The following is a 22,711-nucleotide window of genomic DNA, read 5'->3' as shown; positions in this document are numbered from 1 at the left end:
TGAATAAACTTGATTTTTCAAAGGTTTAAATTTATAGTCATAATAAATATAACCAGATCTAGAAAACAGATTAATGAATATTCTTGCATTTTAAGAAAGACGACAAGATTTAATTTCGGAAATGACAAATATCCCTTACGTTTCTAAATAATTTTGGGGTATATATAATGCGACTGACAAAAATTGGGTCATCAATGCCTGTTTAGTGCCTCGCTTCAAAGAACGGAGGGTCACTGGGTTAAAAATCTTTGTGTGTGGTGAACATTTGTAATATTTGTGCATCTTATTTTGAGTGGATTTATGAACTGGTCTTTCAAATGACAGAATACAAGCTTGTGGTTGTTGGAGGTTTGTATTTTTAATAAATTTAAGGGACGAAATGGGTGACAAACTGATACTTGATGTGTGTCAGCTGTTAAATTTTTGTTGTATCTCAGAAGACACCAAAACAGACATCGCCCATGAGAGCATTGTTTACTTCGCAATAAAATTCATGACTAATTTTCCTCACATTATCAGTAGAGGGACTAAATCATTTCGAGCATTTAGTGATAGGGAAATTACAATATCTTGATCAAATGTTGTAGAAGCAACACATATTAACCATTGTCATGATGACAAAACATTTACACTGAGTATTATAAGAATGCAACCTGTTGAATATTATGCATATATTTCACAAAAAATTGTACTACCAGAAGACATACAAAAGATATATGGGCAGGAATTCACTAATGCTACTTTAGTGTGACATTGTAAGAAAAAAATAAAAATCATTATAAGCTTCTAAATTTTTTACAAATTATTGCTACAAATGGTGTCCTTCTATTTGTAACCAAAAAAATCATTTTTAAACTTGCGTCAGTTTGAAATCAAAGCAAATAACGTATTTGGAGCATGTAACATAGACACTTTTTCCAAATTGAGATTAATGATTCCTTAACTTATTCAACATTTAATATCATATATATTGATCACAAAACCTTGTCTATCATCAAAACTCTAAAATGTATATTTTCATTTCTTTCAGAAATTTTGTGAAAACAAGTTTCCTCTTCTTTTCTGTCAATGTTACATGCAATGTTTAAGAGATAAATACAGTAAGAATCATTTTCTTTCTGAACATGTAAAGGCTCTTTTTCATTGTGTTACCCTCACATTAAAAAATTGTATTAATATTTTTGCAATTATCTCATTTCTGTCATAAAATAGTGACTTAAATGTTGCATGTAACGTGGACACAAAAAATATGAATAATGAACCATGCCAGAATTGACCTTATAAGATATAAAAAGCCTCCAAACAACCATCTGAATGTAAATTATACAATTATACTGCCACATTTCTCATATATGATATTATTTAAATAGTGGTTAATACCAAAACCATTCACCTAAATTTCAGACAGCAGACATATTTTTTTTTAACTATACCAGTAGTTATGCTTGTTCATGGTGGTACACTATGGAAGGCTAAATTAAAAGATATTCAAATGTCAAAATAACCAGAAAAATAAAATTAAGACCAAAGATAGATCAATTGATGAAGGAGTCATCCAAAATTTCCACAACATGAAACATTTTTATATCAGTAAGTAAGCAACCTGTTTTTTTTATGCACGGGGATGAGATTGATAAGAAGACAACCACACAACCATCAGCATCCACAAAGTTTCTCACTCAATAACTAATACTGACAAAGTAAGGGTACAAAATGATTACATGTATCCCTCATTCATGTGACACAGTTACACTTAAAACTAATAGTATGAAAAACCAAGACAAAATATGGACAAATCTACGAGAGGTTGATACAGCTGCATTTATTGAGAATCTTATTTTCAATCGATTACATAACTTCTATAAAGAACAATTTGGGTTTCATTTTTGAGGTTGTTGTCTGATAGACATATTACCCAATATCTCGTTTTATTTCTGCTGGTTAATCTTACATTTATGATAACTTTTTAAGGTTTAAACAATAAATTTTATTTCAAACATTCAAAACAAGTTTCTTGTTTCTTGTTTCCTGTCTCCAACATCTTCAACTATCTATCTGAAAAAAAGAAAAAAACAAAACAACAATTAATCTACCCTCAATCAGAACCAAAATCCATGCATAGATTATAAAATTTACAATAATATAGAAACTCTCAAATATCTTGCTTCGATTTTTCAATGCCATTTCATCTTGAAAACTTGTTACCTAAACTACAGGAAGCCACAATTTAAAGGGCTCCATAATGACCAGTGTAAAACAATTCAGAAGAGAAAACCAACACCCACTAGACCATAGTCCTGTTTTCATCTTTATTTGGCCTTCTTTTACTTTTTTGTTTCATTAGCGTCACTGAAGAGTCTTTTGTAAACGAAAAGCGTTTCTGGCCTACAAAATTTCAATTCTGGTATCCATGATGAGTTTATTATTATTATTTTGAAATCAGAAGGAGCCTGAACCTCTTATAATGCAAAGATATTCTGGAATGTCATTATTGGCATAACAATTAAAAAAAAATGTTACAAATTGAATTCCTCATGATTTCTATAATGAGCATCAGTAAATACACATGATACATGTGTTGACTGGTGATTGAAAATGGATAGATAAACAAGATTTTGAAATAACTATCTTCTACACTGCTGTAGAATGGTCAAATTGGAGATCACTAGTATGTCTGCATACACAGTCACCATCATCTGGTTTTCTGACACAGACAAACACTACTATCTGACTGGCTGAAAGGACCGTCACCACCTGACTCACTAATAGGGACCTAATCAGACTGGCTAACACAGACATCATAATCTGCCAGGCTGATAGGGTTATGACCATCTGACAGGCTGAAAGGGATATCACCATCTGACTGGCTGACAGGGACATCACCATCTGACTGGCTGACAGGGACATCACCATCTGACTGGCTGACAGGGACATCACCATCTGACTGGCTGACAGGAACATCACCATATGACTGACTGACAGGAACATCACCAACTGACTGACTAATATGAACATCACCATCTGCCAGGCTGACTAGGACATCACCATCTGTTGGCTGACAGGGACATTACCCTCTGACTGGCTTACAAGAACATCACAGACTGACTGACTGACAGGAACATCACCAACTTACTGATTGACTGATATGTACATCACCATCCTCCAGGCTGACAGGGACATCACCATCTGTCTGGCTGCCAGGGACATCACCATCTGACTGGTTGACAGGGACAGTATCTTTTTGCAGCATCTTCCTGAGAGTTTTCTTCATCACATTTATTGCTGATCATTTTTTTCTTTCTTAGGTTTATATTGCCTGTAGATTTTTTTTATTAAAAATTGCATGTAAATTTTCAAGACTGACACCAATTTTGTTGTCAATGAAGAAAATACACTTCTAAAAAGAATATCTATATTTAGAAATAAAGATGAAGTTTGATGGTGGTAAAACAAGTTAAATTATCAATAATCTCTTTATAGAGCAAATAAAGGAGTTAGTAAATGTTATCAGTTCTGTTCATGCGTGTAACATTGACAGAAAAGTAAAAGGTTGTATGTCAATGTTACATACATGAAGACCATAAGATGAAAGTGGTGTGCTTAATAGTCAACTTTGGAGAAATAATATAATTGCTGCCCAGTAATATCTAATTAATCATTTAGGTTATAAAATGTTATATAAATGTCTGACTTTAAGGAAGTAATACCTTTGCATGTAACATAAAAAAATCTTGACACAAAATATTGTTGTCAATGTTACTAACTAGTGTTAAAAGACAAATTAAACAGGAAAACATGAAAACGCTTTAATTTTGTAAAATAAAAATAAGATAATAGCTCCATATGGCAGTAAGTTTTGCTTACGCATGTAACACTGGCCTGAACATGTAAAATTCTAAATAATAGACTCTGTCAATGTTACATACACAATTTCTTAATGAAAAAAAAGTTTAATTTGGGTTTACTTTATACATTATTTTTTAAAATAAGTATCATAATAATAACTTTGAATATTAAAAATTAGATTAACTGTTGATTTCAACACAGTAAAATCTTCTCATGTAACACAAAAAAGACCTGATACAAAAATCGTAGTCCATGTTACTCATAAAGTTATCATAGGAGCATCAAAGAAATTGTGTGATGACAATATTCCAGATGTTAGTCATTTATAAACTCAGATAAACTCATTTTAAAGCTCATAAAAGAGGTTTGGAAATCAATGCTTTTAAAACATTATAATTCTGGGTTATGTATGTAACATTGACAGGAACACCAACAAATGATGAGGAAAAATTGCTAGTCAATCAGGAAAAAAATAAACACAAATAATTAAAACTCATTTATTTCTTTAATATCATTTTAATGAAGCAAATTTAAATTTCAACAAGATTTTATTGATTGAATAATTGTATGCACATTTATTAGGTTGTAGCATGTAACCTGGACGCAGAAGATGTGTCAATGTTACATGCCTTTAAACGATAAGAATTACAAGGAAATATTGTAAAGTCTAGAAATCAAGAAAGATCAACAACTTCTCAGTGTTAAGAATTCAGCATAAATTTACATTTGATTTAATATTATGCACTGGCCAATTATGCTTTAAGTGTAATAAAGTAATATTGTTTTTATTCTGGTGTCAATGTTACATTTTATGTTTTCAAATTAAGTGGCCAGTTATCTTTATAATGCTGAGAATGAATACAAGTACTAGTTAATCAAATTGGCAATTAATCTGTGGTATTTCATGTAAAAAATTAGATTGATAAGGCAAACCGTACAAAAAAAAGCTTTTGCATGTATCATAGACACCTTTCCTTGGTAAATATTTTCGTGTCAATGTTATGTACAGAAATCTCTCCAGCAATAAAATGAATATCGTAAGGGTCAAACCTGTTTAAATACAAGATAAACTTATATTTTTTGACAAAATTGCAAAGCAAGTCACACATCATTATCAAAGAACCTAATTTACACAAAAAGTGCATGTAACACTTCATTGTGAGGTCAAATTAACCTGGTCCCACTCTCTTATCATCTGCTTGATCACTGGTAGATGCCAAGTGTGAAAGATGACAAAGCCACATTTTAATGTAATTGTCATTGGGTTGAAATGTGAAAAAAATAATTAGGTTAATACTTACTATAAAAAGTATACAACTGTTATAAAAAGATGAGTATTATTGGGCAGTATTGACACGAAAATGAAATAAATTTTCTTACCTTCTATATTTTTCAAACTTCAGTTGATTGATAAAAATCATGAAATCCAAATTGTAACCATTGTTGACACCTTTCAAAATTTGCCATGCTGGACCAATAACTTGTTTCCAAAGCTAATCAGCTAATGAAAAGGTGCATGTAACATTTGTTGACGGGAAAAGTTACATGCACTTGTTCATTTTCAAACGTATTTTATTTGCAGCAATAATCGGATTCTGTACAAAATGGGGTTTCTAAATGATAGACTGATCATTTTGCAGTTGATTTTCAACTATTATAGTAGAACAATTCTTCAGGCATATTCTAAATATGACTAGGGGTTTTGCCACTGCAGAAATGTCACACTTTTTGTCTACAGTTTTCAACTGCCAGCACATAACAAGTGCTGATTTTTTGTTGATTTTTTTAATTGGATCCATTTTTTTTGCATGTGGCAATAAAGACTAACCCACTTTGATATTTAAACAATGTTTATTCTCCATATTTGCATGATTTCTTTATTTTTGAATTGGATAAACACTATTGACCCTAAAATTTCACTAGCGAATTCCTGCCCATATGTAATAAATGATCCAGCTGTTATGGGGTTTAATTAACATAATTGTAAAATCCCCTGTGTACCTATGGCTAGTGATATAATTATTGCACTTAAAAACCGATTCCTTCATATCCACAATGTAACTTAATAGGATTTTTTTTTACTTGTTTTTAAGTCTTTTGCATGCATAGAATTGTAAGACATAAAATTTGAAAAAGCCCTGTCAAACCAGGGGTTTGGTTAATTTGAAACACACATTATACATGTTATATAAATCTTCAGAGTGAAGTTGTACCTATAGAAGATGTCATGATTCTGAAATATATGTATTTGTCACAAAACATAATCCTATTATTGGAAGCTTTAAGACATTATGACCAAACAATCCAATATAAGTACATGTATTGGTGATATACATGTAACTATGACCCTAAGGACTTCATGTTTCAATCAAATCAATAGAATAGCTCAGAGATAGTTGTTGTTTCTATTTCTAGGTAGACAAAGTCCAATGACATTTGTCTATGCATCTACTTATTAAAGTTTTCAAACAGCCAACTTAAGCACATTTAAGTATTCTATCACCGTTTACTTGTTATAACCCTTGCCTTGTCGGAACCTTATATATAATAGTAAGCTGCAGGGTTTTCAATAAGGACTGTTGAAGCCGAGTTCAGGGACTCCTCTTTTTTTGCCACAGTAGGACAAACAGTAAGAAGAAGATATTTTATTGCAATATGATTTATTATTTTAGTCTCCTTGACCTATATATTAATTAATAGAGCAATGAAATGACATTAAATTTTGATTACTTTTAAACTTTTGCTATAAAATGATATGTGGTTTACTTTTAAAAATCGTGACTTGGATGGAGAGTGGTCTCATTGGCACTTATACCACATCTTTCTATATCTATGCGGGTTCAGTTAATACAAAATTTTACATTCTTGATGCATCTTTGAAAATGGTGAGTCCAGACATATTTGCAGGAGTCCAGGACTCAGGACTCATGGACTCACCTAAAGGAGAACCCTAGTAAGGTGACATTACACAAATCCTAACACTGCATCTGCCATCATGTGAATACATGTAGATACATGTGCATATAAATGATATATATATGTTTATAACATTATCAAATGACTGGAGTGCGTAAAATGAGATCAGACTGTACATTTGTAACACTACAAAATTATATTACCATCTTTGAACTAAACTATACATGTATGTCATGTATGTGTAAACAAATTTTGAATTCATAGATATACATTTTAGGAAGATGTGGTATGCGTGCCAATGAGACAACTCTCCATCCAAGTAACAATATATAAAAGTAAACCATTATAGGTCAAGGTATAGCCTTCAACACGAAGCTTTGGTTCACACGGAACAACAAGCTACTGTATAAAGGGTCCCAAAAATTACTAGTGTAAAAACATTCAACCAGGAAAACCAATTGTCTAATCTACATGTATATAAAAACGAAAAATGAGAAACACTCACGAACCACATAAACAGATGACAACCACTGAACATCAGATTCCTGATCACTTACATGTAGGACAGGTGCAAACAATTGCAGCAGGATTAACATGATTAAATGTTTTAATGGTACCAAACCTTCTCCCTTTTCTGAAACAACAATATAACATCACACTATAAAATATCAATTGGAATGACTTACATCAATAAAAAACTGTAGTAAATCTTTATTTTCCTGAACATTCCAATCCCAAACTTACATGTTGGTCTAAACAAGAAATACATTTGTACCTGTGTTTCAGTGTTTCAGATAACATGTTATTGATAATATGAGACAGCTTCTATAAAAGTATTCACCATCATGACCATTCCAAATTAAAGAACAATTGAAAGAATTTTTCCTGCTTTGTTCCTTAGAAAAGAATGGTCAACATAGATACAAGATAGATACTTTTTTGTCTTAATAGGGAAGAGATAATACATGTAAATTACATGTACATGTACAGTTACAATGTACTGTCGTGTCAGACTGTTCTTTGTACAAAAAATACTGATTTAAAAAAAAAATCTGTAAAACTGACATTATCAGGAAGTTTGATTTCCTGACTGAAAACATATTTGTTAACTTTGGGGACAGACAAATCCATGAGAACTAACTGTGCTCCTCATCTTGTCAACTTTTTTCTTTATTCATATAACATGTATAAGGCAGACTTCATCATGTTCATAGTTCATATACATGTACATGTAGGAGCATCTTAAGTAAAAGAATGAAAAGAAGCTAGCATTATCCTTTAACTTCACTTTTAGCTATAAATGTATGTAGATGATGCATGTCCTCTCACTATGAAAAATAATTCAAAGTTTGGAGAATATGTTTAACACATCTGTAGTTAACTACATGTAACAGTGGCGGATCCAGAAATTTCCTAAGTACAGGCCCTCTGACTAACTTGTTCCATTGTAAGCCAATTCACACTTTCATTACATGTGGGTTTGAAGCTTATTTTATTTATATACGGTAGTTTATGTGTAGCTTTAAAGTTTAACTGTGCTCAATATCAGGTAATTTCTATTTTTCTTTTAGCTGGTGGTGTTGGTAAAAGTGCCCTGACCATACAACTTATTCAAAATCAGTAAGTCTATTTTCTCTCTTTCAGCTGGTGGCGTAGGCAAAAGTGCATTAACCATCCAACTTATACAGAATCAGTGAGTTTATAAAATAACAGATGTGGTATGATTACCAATGAGAGAACTATCCAACAGAGTAAAAATAACATGTATTTAAGCAACTACAGTACGTTACTGTATGTTCTTCAACAATGAGTAAAATGATTTACCCATACACTTTATGTGTAGTCACCTATTAAAACCTAGACAAGAAGAAATGCGAAAAAGAAAAATCCAACGACCTGATTTATGCAAAACAAAAAAATGAAAAACAAATATATTAACAGAAACCAGCAAAAACCAGTGATCATGAATGAACACTCTTGAGTCGACTTGGCACAGCCACATACAAAATGTGGAAGTGTTAATCGGGCCCGTGAGCGCTGATCTCTCCCCTAATCTGCGACAGTGGTGTAATAGTTGTACATAAAAACAAACTGTAAACATCCAATGGTATGAAGTAAAAAATAACTAACTTAAAAGTACTCAGTTAATAGTTTAAGCTAACTCAAAGCTAATAACACATGTAACAGTTAAAGGATAAATTTTTTTTTTCAATTCTAAGTTCTAGTCTTATTTAGTCTAGTTTAATGGTTAATCTCAATACTGTGATCAGCATGGGTGCCGCTGTTTCATTTTAAAATTTAATGTGAAAAAAGGTTTACTGTAGTACAGTGCTGTCTTGAACACCCAATGTTACATACCTACATGTACAGTAATACTGTGTCAATTTGAGTATAAAAGGTGACAATGCGTTTAAATTTTACACAAAATCATGCATCTTTGGGCCCAAATAAACCAAAATAAGTTGTCAAAAAATCATGATATATTTGTACATACAGCTTTAATTTAGAGCTTAACTTTTTAGTCCACAAGCTGAGGAGCTCAATTTTTTGAAAATTTTAGTTGGATTTTATAAGCCTGAAAGCAAAATTACAAGCAATGGCCTTAGGAGTTGTTGTTAAGCGTGAACAGTGAAGACTGTACTGTACATACATTTGTGTACACACACATTTAAGAATATCACAAAAAGAATTAAAATTATAAATTTTAAACAGTTACATGTAAAACTATTATTTTATAAGCTCAACTCTTGAATTATATTGTGCTGATCCCTATAAAATACATCAAAATCAAAGTAAGAATTAGATTTGTCGTATACAGATGGAAATAAGCCATCAATGATGAAAACTAACAAATAGGGTTCCTTGTAGACAATGGTAGAAGCTGTCCATAATTTGATTAGTAATACTACATGTACTTTTATTTATACCCAGACATAAACTTTTATACCTAGTCTTATACTTTTATACCCAGACTTAACCTATAGATCAGATTAAGATACCTACTACAATGTACTAGATCAATATTACGTTCACCAAGTTGACATTCAATTTTGTTTGCCTAAATGATAACTGAAATGGTCTGTTAAAAAAAGGTGGTGTGTATCAATGTTGTTAGGTAGATGACCTTTCTATAGTATGAGCTATCATACATTGAAAACAATTACCATGATTAATAACAGCCCATGGAATGCTCAACTTATAGATATAGTTTATATTAACACATATTTTCTGACAGCTATATATACACATACAATATTAGGTCAATGTTGGAAAAATATAAAAAAAAAAAAAAAAAAATGGGTGAAGCTGAGAAACTAAGGAAGGGCAAGGTTTTAGCGGATCCCTTCCCTGGTTTTGTGCGCAATAAAAAAAAATAATTGTTTTAGAAGTATTCCATGATGAAAAACTACATTGTAACCTATGATATTACACAGAAATAAAAGAGGATGGAGAATAATACAGTTTTACTGCCATTTCCTGATTGACTCTAGTGACAGAGGTTCCAAGAAACAGTTCTAAAATAAGACTTTTAGTTGCTTTCTTCTATAGTCAGTGAAAGAAAACATATCCAATCTGTTTTACTGTCTCGAAAAAAAGAGAAATCTAATGTATAACCTGACAAAGGAAGACTTTTCATAAATGATAAGAATACATGCATCCCTTTTGAAAGATGATGGATTTTTTGATAAATGAAATTGAAAAAAATTAAAATACCATTGGTGTGGAGGTACAAAAAATGTACATGTAAATTAATGATGTAATCAGGAGCCCAAAAGAAATTCCTATCTGGTCTGGCATTTATTCTTTTATTTTATATGATAAAATCCTGTTAATTATTGTAAAATTAATTTCAACCTGAACATGCTGAAAGTATCTGGTGTTATCTATAGAAATCCTAAAGTCTTCATTTGATGGATTTGAATTTGTACCCTTTAGAAAAGTTGTGTAGGGCCTAAAATAAAATATTGTTTGTTTCCCCAATCCCGACCGACCCTGCAAAAACAGTGCTACTCATAAAATTTTATTGTCAAATTTAAGTCAAATATTATTTTATTCATTTCCGATTTTCAGGCTTGCAGGATCATCCAATGTTCTTTAAGCTTTTTGGAAAAAATAAAATTATTTCCCTACCTTCCGACCCACACCTGGCTTGGCAGGGTCGGGATTGGGGAAACAAACAATATATTAATTTAGGCCTAGGAGCAAGTAGATATAACCTCCTTGATTGGACCTTTACAATGCCAGTCAAAATGTTCTTTAATGGCCTTTATCACAGATTTAGGTTTGATTTTGCATACTCCATTGGATTGTTGAACTCGGTGGCGGATCTAGAAATTTTCATAAGTGGGGACGCCAACTGACTGCCTAAGAGGGGGCCCCTCCCGCCAGGCTTCAGTGATTCCCTATATAACCAACCAAAATTTTTCCAGAAAAGTGTCATTTTTATTTGTCCTTTTGAAGACTGTTGCCTATCTGTTTTCTGAATATGCCCGTACGAAGTCTGGCACCTATTTATCAGTCTTACATTAACCACAGTAGAAGATCCAGAGGAGGTGTTATGGGGTTGGGACAATCAATGCATTTGAATGGGGACATATAGTTGGACCCCCCCCCCTTTTTTTATTCTTGGTTGGGCACCCCCCCCCCTTTTTAAAATGGCTGGATCTGATCTCGAACCACTAATGGTGAATCAATGATATTTTGTTAGTAATTGCATTAGTATATATTTATATATTGGCACATCTCATTTCCATTTTAATAATTCAAGTGTTGTTTGCACTTTAAACCTGGAAGTAAACAACTTTTAAATAATTGCTTGCCAATGAGGGATGACATGCACTCATTGTATAGTTGTTTGTTTAAAGATCTTACGATATAACACTTGTCTTGTCCTTGTTAGTACGTAGTAGTCAAGTCCTTAGATCATTTAAAAAATTATAAAGAATTGAAAAATTGCATTAATTTCATGGCAACTAGCCACATGATTTCATTTATAACTCGTGTTTGAAAGGAGTAAAAAAAGGCATATCAATAATGTTAACACATTCTCCATTTTCTCTCAATTTAATGTCAATAAGGGTCTTGATGGGGTTGACAGACGAGAGAATAATGAGCTAATGGTGCAGAATAAAGCCAAAAAAACAAAAAATACACAATTCCAAATAGACCACAAAAAAGGACAGAGAATAATGGGGTGTTAAAATAAAAAGAATAAAGTATAATTGGCAAAACAGATAAAAAAATAGAGAGAAACCGTCTGAAATAATAAAGAACAAAGAAACAGGGGATGATGCCCCCTCCCATTCAAACGACCAATGAGATACTAGCAAACCAAAAACTCAAAACCATGGAAATAAAATGAGTGGTCAAAAATGGTCTTTAAACAAAACAAAAACATGTGTCTATAGATAGTGTTGAAATTTTGAAAATGTGCAATATAATAATAACAGATACTAATGTCAAATTTAATAAAAAGAAAAAAAACATAATATATAACTAGAGAAAACTAGTGACAAAGTCAGCATGTTAACCTGTGGTTGTGGTCAAATTTGTTCTATTAGTACATGTACATCTAAATCTGTTAAGCAGATTTATCTGACAAAAAGGTGGATATTATAAACATTTCCAGAGGGTAGGATATATACTAGTAATAAATGTTTGGTAACAAAATAAAACAAAACGTGATAAAGCTAACAAATTATGATACCATTCTTGATTTAATATTGAAATTCAATAAGTTGCCCACTCTTATATCAATATTTATATAAAAAAAAATCTTAGTTGTGAAAACATGACGAGTCAATCCCAATGAAATTGGATAAAAAACAGAAAAAATCTCCCACTGTTTTTTAGTGATTTATTTTCTGTGTAATGAGGGTATTTGATAACAGATTTATAAGCTTCAAGTTTTAATGAACTGAAATTACTGGTGTGTCAAATATGTTTACACTTGAGTTTTAATGGAGAAAAACAGGCTTTGCAGGAAACACTTTTATACTAAATAGAAATATGTGTTTGGAAGAAAAAAAAATAATTATAAAAGCAAAAATGTAAAAATTGATTTATGAACTAATTTTAAGATCTAAACAAATAAGAGACGTTTGATAAGCATATGCTACATGTAAGTATCTAATTCGCAAAAAAAATAGTTTCATGCATTTGTAGAATTTGAATAAAAGTGGGCTATTGTACATCAATGAGAAAGCAAAATAAAGACAACAAATATAACCATACATTGCCATAAGACAGGGCAACATAAAGTCTTAAACAAAACATCTACAAGGCAACATAAAGTCTTAAACAAAACATCTACAGGGAAACACACAGTCTGCAACATGTACATGGTCAGATGTGGATCCAGAATTTTGAATGCTTTAATTTATTATCATACTTTTAGATCCTAATTTGTGTTGCAATGCACTTACAATTACATTTGTATTTGTACATTCAAATCTAAGTAAATAAAATGGCAAAACAAAATCCATAGATTCAGAGATGAAAATTTATAGTAAGAATGAATGAGATTAATTTCTAACAAAACATGCTAAACACCTCAATACTTAAGATTTTAATGATAAATACATTGACCTTTTTATTTGCTGATGTCAAGAAACAACTGCTAGTCTAGATTATAAATATGTGATATAGGTATGTCTTATACTAGGTAGGGTAGTTGTTTACTTGTAGTATTTTGTTTTTATCTTTTTGCTACTAATATTGAATGAAGAAATTTCCATTCATCAGACACATATTGTGATTACATTTTGAAATACATGATTTATTTATTTATTTACAGTACTGTAACATGTGGTTCTTAGTCATTGATCTGGTTTATTTCTCTTTTCAGTTTTGTAGAAGAATATGATCCTACAATAGGTATGTAGCAGATATAGGTACCAGTCATTATTTAGTCTGCTCCATGTTACATTAGTCTGAAACAGGAACAATGAAAGATATCATCTGATTTTCTTAAAGTTCAAGCAGTTCTTCATTGCAATTTGAATCTCTGTACTCTATTCCATTCTAGATGAGACTTTTAACAGTTTATCATTCTTAAATAAACTTTAATATTCAAATTTTAACTTTTGCTAATTTATTCATATATCACTCAGTATTTAAAAATATTAAGGTATACTTATTTACATTGAGAGAACACATGTTCGTGTTGATATCTTTTATATAATAATGTTTATTGATTTTGAAAGATCATATTACTGTTTACATTTGTCATGCTTATGGAGTTTAATATCAATAGAATTTGATGAATGGGTATTGCTAAACAAGATTTACCTCCCCTTACTCAATAAATGTTTGTCTAATTATAGAGGATTCCTACAGAAAACAAGTGGTAATTGATGGAGAAACATGTCTACTAGATATCCTAGATACTGCAGGTCAAGAAGAATACAGGTACAAAAATAATATACAAGTAAGGCAATGAGGTATGATTGCCATCGAGGCAACTGTCCACCAGATTCCAAATGACAAAAATACATGTATAAGTAATTCTAGATAACTGTTGGGCCTTCACCAATGATTAAAAACTATACTGTACATGCTGTATAGTTTCTTATATTATTTATATATATATATGTCGTATTATGTCCAGATAATGGTAATGCATGTCAGCTACATGTATAGCACTACCTCAGAAATCTTAAAACAAAATGATATTTTATGCATTATTTAGGTTTGTTGATGTGTAAGACTAAGATAATTCCTTGTTGGAAAGAAAACTTGTTTAATCAAACCAAATTTTTGCTTCAGCTGTGAATAAAGCCAGGTTATCATGGACCATGGATCTCTCATGGTTTTTGTAAAAGTTTTTTTTCCATTATGTCATTAAGTACTATATTCATATTTGTTATTCTAAATCTAGAAGTATGAACCAATTTGGAGTTTATTTGACAATGAATACATTAAAATATTTATCATAACTTTTTGTGTGTCATAATAGAAAACTTTTTTGACACAACTCAGAAGTGATTGTTTTAAGGAAAACACCATTGGTCAATCAATTGTAACGAAAGTAGATAGATACATGTATCAGTTGCAGTAAAATTCTTTAACTCTAAAGTGGTGTTTTTGTCTCGCTTGACGGAGTCAAACTAGACATAGGTATGCTTCAGTCACAACAGTGTCAACAATGTATTAGTTTGTGATTAGGTGTAGTTTATGGTGAACCACTAGTGGTAAGTCAAAGATATTTTGTATGCAGTTGTATTAATATTTGGCCCGCCCCCTCAGTTATGGTCTATTGACTTTGAAACATTTGCTTAGTTTTCATGTATTAGTTTGTGATTAGGTCAGTTTATGGGGAACCACTAGTGGTAAGTTAATGTTAATCGGTATGCAGTTGTATAAGCATCATTCATGTCCAGTGCACAATGTTTATTCAATATAGTCAACATCGCGATATCTACCATGTTAACACGATATCGTGTCAATATTCGTTTACATTGTTTGAACCTTAATATATTGTTTACATCATTGACATTGTTAACATTGCAATGTATACAATGTTGAAAAAAAATTGTGTTTACATCGTTCACATTGCGACGTTTACAATGTTAACACAATGTCGTGTCAATATCGTTTACATTGTTTGAACCTTAATGTATTGTTTACATCGTTGACATTGTTAACATTGCGATGTATACAATGTTGAAAAGATATTGTGTTTACATCGTTCACATTGGGACGTTTACAATGTTAACACAATGTCGTGTCAACATCGTTTACATTGTTAAGGCCCCGCCTTTAGGTGGGTACCCTATAGTGATCAGTCTGTCTGTCCGTCCGTCCGTAACACTTTTGTGTCTGCTCCATATCTAGAGAACCATTATGATTTCATATTTTATACTTTACATGTTTATTAACCACCATTAGAGGGCGTGTCATGATATATGTGCAACTTCCTAGGTCAAAGGTCAAGGTAAAAAAACTTTGGTTTCAGTTGACAACCCTGTGTCCTGTGGTGAAGATCGTGTCCGCTCTATATCTTGAGAACCGTTATGATTTCAAAGTTTATACTTGACATGTATATGAACCAACACCAGAGGGTGTGTCATAATTTATGAACGACTGCCTAGGGCAAAGTTCAAGGTCAAAAACCTTGGTTTCAGTTGACAACCCCATGTCCTATGGTAAAGATTGTGTCCGCTCTATATCTTGAGAACCGTTATCATTTTGAAGTTTATACCTGAAATGTATATAAACCAATATCAGAGGGTATGTCATAATTTATGTACAACTTCCTAGGTGAAAGGTCAAGGTCAAAAACTTTGGTTTCAGTTGACAATCCCATGTCCTATGGTAAAGATCGTGTCCACTCTATATCTTGAGAACCGTTATCATTTCAAAGTTTATACTTGACATGTATATAAACCAACACCAAAGGGTGTGTCATAATTTATGTGCAACTTCCTAGGTCAAAGGTCAAGGTCAAAAACTTTGGTTTCAGTTGACAACCCCATGTCCTATGGTAAAGATCGTGTCCGCTCTATATCTTGAGAACCGTTATCATTTCAAAGTTTATACTTGACATGATAATGAACCAACACCAAAGGGTGTGTCATAATTTATTTACAACTTCCTAGGTCAAAGGTCAAGGTCAAAAACTTTGATTTCAGTTGACAAACCCATGTCCTATGGTAAAGATACAATTTTTTAATGCACATTATTCACAGCGGGGCCCACAGAGATGGCTCCCAACTCAATGATATCTAGTTTGAACTCTTATATATTGTTTACATCGTTGACATTGTTAACATCGTGATGTATACATTGTTGAAAAGATATCATGTTTACACAATACTGTAATCATCATGATGTATACGATGTAACCAATGTTAACAGAAAGGTAGAGAGTCGATATACAACATAAACACGATGTTGACACGATATTGTTTACATTGCGATGTATACAAGTGAACGATGTAAACAGAAAAGTATAGACTATGAATAAAACATAAAGACGATGCTTATTGACACAATATTGTCAACATTACATCACAATGTATACAGTGTGAACGATGTACACACAAAGGTAAAGACTAGGTTCACAAAATTTATACGATATTGACGATGTAAACACGATATTGTCAACATCACGATGTTAACGATGTAAACAGAAACGTAGAGAGTTGATATACAACATAAACACAATGTTGACACGACATTGTTAACATCACAATGTATACGATGTGAACGATATAAACAGAAAGGTATAGACTACATGTATACAACATACACACGATGTTGACACGATATTGTCAACATCATGGTGTATACAATATGAACGGTGTAAACACAAAGGTATAGAACACATAGATAGGATACAATGTAAATATCGAAATGACAATATAAAGTTGACTTTGCGATGTTGACAATATCGACAAAACATTGTGTACTGGACATACTTTATAAGCATTGGCATATCTCATTTCCGTGGAGATTATTTGGCCCTGTCACTCAGTCATGGTCTTTTAATTTGAAAGTTTCGCTTAGTTTTCATGTATTAGTTTGAGATTAGGTCAATTTATGGGGAACCACTAGTGGTAGGTCAATGATATTTGGTATGTGTTGTATTAGCATTGGCATATCTCATTACCATGGAGATTATTTGACCCCGCCCCCTCAGTTATGGTTTATTGACTTCAAATGAAATTTTGCTTAGTTTACATGTATAAGTTTGTGTTTAGGTTTGTTTACCTTCAGTCATTGTTTGTTGACTTTGAATATTTGCAAAACTTACATGTTAAAGTCTCCAACATTTGCGTTATCGAAATTACAAAAAAGCGAGACATATCTCTGTGATAACAGTTTATTACAGGTTATTACATAAATGGTTGGATTAAGAAAGAAGGTTTATCATGCTTTTATGGTGAAGCTTATTATTTATATCATACTTTCTGAATTACATAAACCTTTATTAGAAATTAAAAGAAAATTATTTCACAAGAATGATGTTTGTGTAATGTTTCATTATCTTTTTTTCAGTGCTATGAGAGATCAGTATATGAGAACGGGAGAAGGATTTCTTTGTGTGTTTGCTGTAAATAATACAAAATCGTTTGAAGACATTAATCAGTATAGAGAACAGGTAGATTATATTACTATTAAATTAAGGTAGCTGAGATTTTGTCAAACTTTGATTAAAAATGGATATAAGTTTTGAATAAAAGACATGATTGATGCTAATGTATCATCTTTAACTTACTTAACTGTGAGTAATGCATTTAACACCTTGCCCTTACTGTCAAGATACAAACCAACAATTCATTCTTTATTTAATAATATACTGTCATGCAAAGAATTTCATTAGTTTGTGTTATGTAAGTTAACCTTTTAATTTTTTCTCTGACTTTTGCAAATAAATGATGGCCACATTATCATTTACAACACAAAAGAAAAAATGCAGTTTACTCATAATTAAAAATGTTCATGATTATTGTAATTTATTTAGGTCCTAACATATAATGAGTGTTTTGATATGATGTTGTTTGTTACTTTTCTGTTACAACTAAGGAGTAAAAGCTTACAATGTGTTTTCTACCTTAAACTTAAAATAATGTGTGGTGTTTAGTTGATACCGTTTAGTTTCCTAATGAAGTCCAAACACTAAGAAACTATTTATGAGTCATATGTTGTGAAAAAAATAACAAATGTTAGTATTAAGTAAATGTACTTCCCAAGAATTAAGAGACTGTTTATTAGTCTATCATGGCATTGACAAGTACTCTATTGAAGCATTAACTACCACCTTAACTAAATAAATGATATAAAAAAAAATTAAGAGAAAAAATACTCATAATTTATAGAATGGAAATGGGGAATGTGTCAAAGAGACAACAACCCGATCAAAAAGCAGAAGACAGCTCATTTGTATATTTATATTTAATATAATATGATTATTATATGGTATTTTTACATTATAGCAACCACACATATATTTTATTTGTTGTCTAGTTGCATTGTGATGAATACATATAGTTTCTCATGCAGACAATGTTAAAATACATGGACATGAAATGAAGTTTTGAAATCTTCAGTTATTAAAGTTCAAATATTTTTATTGAGGAATAGCTTTATATATTTTTTTTTTTACAGATCAAAAGAGTTAAAGATGCAGATGAAGTGCCAATGGTCTGTAAGTACATTTCATAATAACTGTAAACCCACTTTATTTAATGTGTGATTGTGTTATTACAAAACTAGGGTCTTGGAGGCCTAGTGGTCTTAGTAGTAGAACCACTGTATCAGAGTTGAATATACCTGTATTGTGCCAGATTCGAACTCACAAAGTAGTGTTAATAGGCTACAATACAGGTATATTCAACTCTAATCTTCATTGACTAGAATTGTCAGATTTCATACTGAAAGGTTTCCTCCACCAATAAAAACTTAATTTTCACAAAATAGTGCAATAGTGGAGAAAATGGTGTCAATCAATATATTAGAAAAACTAGTGGCAGACAAATAAGAAAGAATTCAGTTTTCATGACAGTTTGTGCATTCTTAGAGAAAAAGAAACGAGGAATTATTAATTATTTTCTTTTAATTTTCAGTGGTAGGAAATAAAGTGGATTTACCGACACGGACAGTAGATGCAAAGCAAGCAAGGCCAGTAGCAGATAGTTATAATATACCGTATGTAGAGACCTCAGCCAAAACAAGACAGGGTGTTGATGATGCTTTTTATACTCTAGTGAGAGAAATTAGAAAATATGTAAGTCAGCTTATTTAAGAACTATTTATAACTTGAAAATAAATGCCGACTTTTAATAGAAAAACAAAGGATACAGGGTATCCATCCATGACACAAATTCAGTGCATGCACAACAACAAAAATACACAAAAAGCAAAGGAACAGTGGTTATACTGCTATTAAAGCAAAGGAACAGTGGTTATACTGCTATTAAAGCAAAGGAACAGTGGTTATACTGCTATTACCATTTTCAAGATAGTCAATGTAAAAGGCTTAAAATCATATTCTAAAATTTATAAGCAATTATTTATGTTGTATACAGAAATTTGCTGTTTGTCTGTTTGTGGAAGAAGATTTTATAAGTTTGATTATCTTGAGTCTCAACCCCTTAGCATATTTCAGCAAGTAAAATATGTGTAGCCTCATCATGTTGTCTTAGCTCCTTCTTACTTCTGTGAACTAACCATACAAAGGAATGCACAAGGAAATGGTTTTGATCTATGATATGATATACAAAGCATCTATTGTACTTCAATCAGTATGATGAAAAGCTTGATAAGGTGAAATGCATCTTGAATAATCTATCTAATAGGAGATATAACGTAATACATCAATTTGTGATGTCAGTGTTATTTGCGTTGTAAAAAGCAAAATGTTCAGAGGATTTGTATGAAGCTACACACCTAACATACTAAACCATGTAGAGGTATGCATGACGGACTGACCCTGAAAATAAATTGGATAATTCATTTTCTCTAATTCTTCATCAATGTATCCTTTTCTGCGCCCATTGTATAAAAAAATTTAATCAGTGTGTGGTTCGTTTGATCTCAGTTCTTCATTGGTTAAAATTCGATTATGAGGTCGAATATTCTTGATTTCCGCTGAATTTCCTATTGTGACGGCATGAAAAAAGGTGACCATGCCTGATGACGTCACATAGAAAGAACACATCTTTTTGCAGATCAGTCACAAAAAAGCAATAAGTTTGCCTGCGTATTGTTTGAAAACCATTAGAGAAACAGATTCCACCACCAAATCTCGTGTAATACAATATTTATCCACTCTCGACAGTTAAACTTTAAATATTTAAAACGCTCGGCAAGCCTCGCGTTCTCAAGTGGATAAATATCGTATTACACACGATGCAGTAGTAGAATCTATATGCATGATAGAATGAAGGCATATTGATAAAGTTCACAGAGATTTATCTTTCAATTAAATTATATTTTCCCCTCTATTTTACAGAAAGAAAGAAAAGGTCCTAAGAAAGGGAAAAAGAAGCCAAGGTGCTTATTAATATGAAGACAAGAACATTTTAAATTTTTTCTGTCATTTATGTAACATTTTTTTGTAATATTATGTTTAAACAGCTGTAATCTGTTCCTCAATGTTGATTTGAGGGATTTTGATTTTTATCAGAGAAAAATATTTATTTCGGGGGCATTTTTAAGTAAAAAATAACAATTTTGTCTGCAGGCACTGTACTCAGTTTTCAATATTACTGTTATTTCATAGCATAATATCATTTGCACATTTATGTATATATGTTTTATACATTTTGTGTTATTTTTCTTAAGGAAACATAGGTGCCTCGTTGGATGGGTGGTCTAAGTAGTTCATCTACACCAATCACTAACCTGTCAACACTGAGGTTGTCAGTAAGAACCCTGACACATCAGGTGCTGTCAACTCTGACCTTTATTGACTAGGGTGATTCTTACTGAATGTCCATGGTTTTCTCTGGACACTCAAGCTTCCTCCACCAATTATGGTTTTTTTCTTGATGTTTTACTCCTTTGTGAATATTTATAAAAGAGCACCTTTTTACACTAGTCCCTACTGTGTAACTAGTCATGTGTCTGTAGTGACGTCCTGTGTCCCTCATTTGTAAATCGTCACTTCATCTTTTAAGTTTTGAAAATTTGTATGGAAAATCATTACATATATTAAAGTGAGATCTTGTAAACGTCAAAATAGGCGATTGAAGGAAAATAATTTGGTCAAAGTAAACACATTTTTGTTAAACTATAATAGGATAGGACATAATCTGCAGCAGCATATGTATGGTCAACATTTTAAATTTTTATTGCTTATTTGTATATGCAATAGGTCTCAAATTTAGATGCATTGCTGCTTTTATGAATGAACTACACAAGTTAAAATCATAACTTGTGTACGACTTTGTAGTTGAATGTTGCACATTCATCAAGAAAATAATATTTGACGTACATGTTCCTGTTAATTTTCAGCTAAGGTATATAAAATTCCAGTTATACATACAAATCATTAACATTGACTTATTATAAGGCAAAAAAACTTAGGTGAACAATGGCAAATATTTTTCATGTATTTTGTTTTTTTGTTTTTGGGTTTTAATATGCGAATGATTTCAAAATGATTCAATATTATGAACTTTAGTATGTTCATTTTTTACTCCTGATCATTAGAATATCAGACAAATTATTGAATTTTCTTTAATTTTATATTTATATAACTTATATTTACATCAGATAGTTCTTAAATTAGAAACATATTAATCTAGACTCATTATCGCACAAAAAAGTTTTTTTCTATCTGCTTCAATAGCATTTCTTAATTAAGTAGTATATATTTTGATATGAATTATTCTTATGTTAAGTAGCTGTTTCAATATATTGTTATATAGAAGTAGAATTTTGATACAGTTATTATTTTACAATAGTTAACTTGAATGAGCCCTAGGTTATTAGATGTGGGTTTGGGTTTTTTTTGCCCTGTAAACTTTTTAAGTTTGAAAAGAAAAAGATATTTGAAATATTTTCTGTTTTTTTAAAGGACTAGGTCCGGTAAGGACCGATTTTGGCCTCAAATTTCAGGTTTATCTAACGAAAGTTTTTGGCCACTTTTTAAACACTTAAGTGTCTATTTCAATTGATTCGATTAGTTAATGTGCAAGATTTTAACTGATTTAGTCCTTAAAAACGCTCTGATCCAAGCGTAAATAAGAAAAATCTATCAAATATGCCAAAATACGTCACTTTTTAGATGGTTTTTGTCAAAAATGAAAGTGGCCGCATCCGTGTTCATCCTCAACCTTTATATATGTTGTGTATTATCATCAAATACAACTTACATTTCAATATTATGAATGAACACGAATGCGGCCACTTTCGTTTTAGACGGAGACGGAAACCGTCTAAAAATTAACCAAAAGTTACAATTTTGAAGATTTCAGTAATTTAGCACGACTTAATGATG

The 22,711-nt window shown here is 31.5% G+C and overlaps 1 protein-coding gene across 2 annotated transcripts; it reads left to right on the top strand.

Annotated features, from left to right (window-relative positions):
• Nucleotides 1-175: 175 nt before the first annotated feature.
• Nucleotides 176-22,257, top strand: LOC139480890 (GTPase KRas-like). Of its 2 annotated transcripts, none has more exons than XM_071263828.1 (8): nt 176-348; nt 8,407-8,455; nt 13,610-13,638; nt 14,088-14,172; nt 17,764-17,866; nt 18,874-18,913; nt 19,332-19,492; nt 20,720-22,257. In XM_071263828.1, the coding sequence occupies exons 1-8, from the start codon at nt 318-320 to the stop codon at nt 20,774-20,776; spliced, it is 555 nt and encodes a 184-aa protein (XP_071119929.1). In that variant the 5' UTR covers nt 176-317; the 3' UTR covers nt 20,777-22,257. The 2 variants fall into 2 exon arrangements, with proteins under 2 accessions (XP_071119929.1, XP_071119930.1); XM_071263829.1 differs by lacking the exon at nt 8,407-8,455 and adding an exon at nt 8,334-8,382 and having other exon boundaries at nt 184-348.
• The last annotated feature ends 454 nt before the right edge of the window (nt 22,258-22,711 follow it).

Source organism: Mytilus edulis, chromosome 7 (assembly GCF_963676685.1).
Source record: "Mytilus edulis chromosome 7, xbMytEdul2.2, whole genome shotgun sequence".
Classification (NCBI taxonomy): domain Eukaryota; kingdom Metazoa; phylum Mollusca; class Bivalvia; order Mytilida; family Mytilidae; genus Mytilus; species Mytilus edulis.
The sequence above is the reverse complement of the archived record's forward strand: the minus strand, read 5'-3'. Positions and strand labels throughout refer to the sequence as shown.